Source organism: Penaeus monodon, chromosome 27, assembly GCF_015228065.2.
Source record: "Penaeus monodon isolate SGIC_2016 chromosome 27, NSTDA_Pmon_1, whole genome shotgun sequence".
NCBI lineage: Eukaryota > Metazoa > Arthropoda > Malacostraca > Decapoda > Penaeidae > Penaeus > Penaeus monodon.
Window position 1 is genome coordinate 37,147,067 of NC_051412.1, and position 3,700 is coordinate 37,150,766.

At 36.5% G+C, this 3,700-nt stretch overlaps 1 protein-coding gene across 1 annotated transcript in view; it reads left to right on the forward strand.

Annotated features, from left to right (window-relative positions):
• Positions 1-3,700, forward strand: part of LOC119590828 (nuclear pore complex protein Nup85-like) — a 14,259-nt gene that overhangs the window by 7,396 nt on the left and 3,163 nt on the right. Inside the window, exons 5-11 of the mRNA XM_037939584.1 lie at positions 84-205; positions 1,089-1,214; positions 1,359-1,481; positions 1,704-1,922; positions 2,167-2,264; positions 2,385-2,602; positions 2,809-2,927. Coding sequence (XP_037795512.1) covers positions 84-205; positions 1,089-1,214; positions 1,359-1,481; positions 1,704-1,922; positions 2,167-2,264; positions 2,385-2,602; positions 2,809-2,927 — 1,025 coding nt within the window. The remainder of the gene's footprint in view (positions 1-83; positions 206-1,088; positions 1,215-1,358; positions 1,482-1,703; positions 1,923-2,166; positions 2,265-2,384; positions 2,603-2,808; positions 2,928-3,700) is intronic.

Below are 3,700 nucleotides of genomic sequence, written 5' to 3' on the forward strand. Positions count from 1 at the left end.
CATTATTTAGAAAAGATCTCTGTCAGAAGTTTTTAAGAAGTTTTTACCACTTGTTTTATGTTGTAACCTTTTCCTAAACACAGGTGGAGCAATTATGGGCCAGTTGGTGAGCTGGATCCGTCTTCACTTCACACAGTGCACAGAGAAGCGAAGGGAGGCCATGGACTCCGATCATCCCCACCAACACCCTGCCTACTGGGAAGCAGTGAGTGAAGGGAACCAGAGGGTTTGGTTGATGTGGCCGGACTCAGTTTCAGGAAAGGAAAATTGGCAATCACCACTGGCTCTGGGGTTCTCCAATGCAACAAGTCATTTTTGAGAAAAATTAAAGTGGTGTGGAAAGCTGTGAATTCTCAGTAAAAAGTAACAGAAATAATTGTAAATTTTCATAATCCACAAGTATGTAAGTACAAGTATTAAAAGTCAGGTGATTAAAACCAAAAAGTGACTTGGTGAAGTACTCAAGTATTCAGGGAAAGTTGCCAGTTTTTCCTTTCCTGATTTTGGATGTACTAAAGTGTTTCATTTTAAGGTTTCTGTGTTAGTTCAGGTATATTCAATTTCTAAGTCCTTTTTTATGCATGTTTTGTTCTTTATTTTTATGTATATTCTGCTACATTGCTTTTACATCTTCTGTTCTTCGCACTTAATCGTCTCTCATTAACCATTGGATCTTTCTATTGTAACAAGTGTAAAATGAAAATTATATTATGAGTGGTATTTACATTCTTGTTGACAACCTTGAACTTCAAGCTTGCTATTAGAATCTTCAAATTTTGAGGGTTGCAAGTTGTGATGCCTATATAAACACATGTGTTGTTCCTTGTGACCAGTGTAGGAAAAGTATGAATGAGAATGAACAATAGATGTATGTTATATATTCATCAGAAGAACATATATAAGCAAGATTACAAAACATATAGAGATAGATATAAATAGATTGATAAATAAATTTCAGTCACAACATGAGTAGTCATATGGTTGATAAAGGCACTTCCTTATTTCCAGTGTTTCTGGACATTTCTGTTAGCTAACAAGCAGGAAAAGCTACAGATGAGTTATGTTTCTTCTCTCTCTCTCTTTCATAGGTATATGGTCTAGTGCTTCAGAGTCGTATGGATGAAGCCCGACAGATGCTTTCTCATCACCCAAATGCTGGTACCGATCCCTTCCTCTCCATTGATGAACTACTGAGGAAAATGCCAGTATATCAGGTACTATGCAGTATCCATCTCTTTGCTAAAGAGTCCATAACCTTGAACTTGGCACTTTATTGAGAGTTTGTCATTTTGCTGAAAATATTCTCACTTTTCAATGATACATGTGACTGCTTTATTCATTTGTTATTGATGTATCAGGTCTATGGCGGGGTTTCGGAGGCAGAGTTCACTGTCAGATGGCAACATTGGCAGAGTGAGTGCGAACGCCGCCTTCAAGATGCTCACTTCAGTACCTGTCATCAGCTTCAGACAGTATGTCAGGTGAGATGGATGAATTATGCATTATGTGCCATCCCAATTTTTGGTGGGAAGTAATGCTTTGTGGTATTCTTCAGTTCAGAGACATTGATTTTTGCTGTAAGTGATATGGTTAGAATTTAGAAAGAGAAACAGGCTTGTTATATTAGGTGTATGGAATGCCTTTACTGTCATCTTTCTTTCATCCTTCAATGATATTCTACTATTTTCCTTTAATCCTTCTAGATCCTCTGTGGGGACCAAGGTACCATCAACAGCCTAATTGACCTGATGGACACCTGGTATCATCTCATGGTCTCAACTTTGCTATTCACAACTCCAACAGTGAAGCTGTTCCGTCTCCACAGTGCAGCACATGATGCCATCACTTGCATTGGTGGTGAACAAAGAACTACATCACTGGATCATGTTTTGTTGGCTGCCATGGAAGTTGATGCTCTGCAGGTAGGGACAGTTAGATGAGCATCTGTTAATATTATGATATTTGGTATTGTGAATGTATAAGTGAAGTGTGTGATTATACTCTTCAGAAAGCTGTTAAAATCATGTTCATTTCTTGAAAGATTACCTTTCTAATTTCTTTTTCCTATTGCACTCCGTGACTCACTTTCCGTGTCTATCTTTCTTATTCATATCATACTGGTATCATGATTTTTTCATATTATTATTAGAATTTTTCCTTACACAGGTAATCAAGGAGTGCCAGCAGGTCTTGGATAATGGTTGGTTTACTGCTCATGTCACTGACCTCTTATATCATACCCTTGGACTGAAATCTGAGCAGAAGTAAGATGCAACAGTGTTTATACTTTTTGATACATCATAGAAGATTTTTTGAATACTGAAATAAGGAACCAATGAACTGATTTGTTTTTATTTATTTATATTTACCCTTCATCATTACAGGTTCCTGCCTGAACTTCGTGAGTCCTTGTTACTAGACTATGCAAGTATGCTGGTTGGTCACAATAGTCTTTGGCAGGTTGGACTTTTGTATTTGGATCATTGTGGATCAGCTGGGTTAGCCATGGCACAGGCTGTTTTGCAAAGGATTCCTCTCACAGATGACTCAAGGGCAATGAAGGTCATACAGATGGCTAGTGATAGAGATTTTGATAATGTTGGTAAGTGAAGAAGTATCTGTGTGTGTAATTTAGAGTTTTTTAAAGTATGTCTTATATCTATTTTAGTTCTTAGCATGTAGAAGGTTTTATTGTTGAAAAGAATATTTGTATAATTTTTAGAATTCCTTTTTAAAATAAGATTATTACAAACATGGAAGGTAAGCAAGAATCAAGACAAATTTAAATAACAACATATTTACTTACAGTTGTAAGCATCTGCCGAGTGATGGGACGTCGTGCTCTTTCCTTGGGACGTTTGGGTGCTGCTATTTGGTGGGGCGTCCGATCTAGAGATGCGGCTTTCACATCACATCTTGCTCACCAGGTTCCTAAAACTGTTGTTTTAAAAGTGTTGTCAGTCATATGTATGTAGTTGCTCAGTCAGCATACCTGTGGCAGCATAATAGTGTTTCTTGATAAACTTGTGTTGTTCCTAGGATATAATACTAAGTAATGTTTGTGAGACATGAATCACTAAGGGATTAATTATACACAAGATATATGATTGCTCATTTAATCTTCTTTGATTACAGTGCGATAAGTCATCTGTATTGATTGATAGGCTGCATATATTTTTCTTTTCTATGTTAGTATATGTTACATGAACTCAGACTAACCTATGTGATATTTTTGTTTTGTGAAATGCATAAATGTAGAGTACCAGTTGTATATCATATTTCTAATAGTAGAGACATCATATGTTGGTGTCACTATTACATACAGGCACCTATAATGAAGAAAAATCTTAATTTTTTTAAAACTTTTGTTTATGAAGTACAGCTACCAGCTATTAGCTGCCTAATGCCCTTCAGATACCAAACAAGCTAGACATAAAAAGGGGAAACTGTCATTGCATGCCAACAACGCTGCCTTACGTACAACAAGGCAGTTATTAATACTGCAGTTGTGGGGATAGTGTTCAACTAATTTCTTATACTTCAGGAAGAAATCTCCAAGTTTGATAGTTTTAATCTCGTTATACCACTCATAAATCATGCTATTATGCATAGGGCTAAAATACTTAGCAGCTCACTGGAAACAGATACATTATTCTGATATTAAGGATGAGGAATATTACTCTTTCATATGCTATGATAG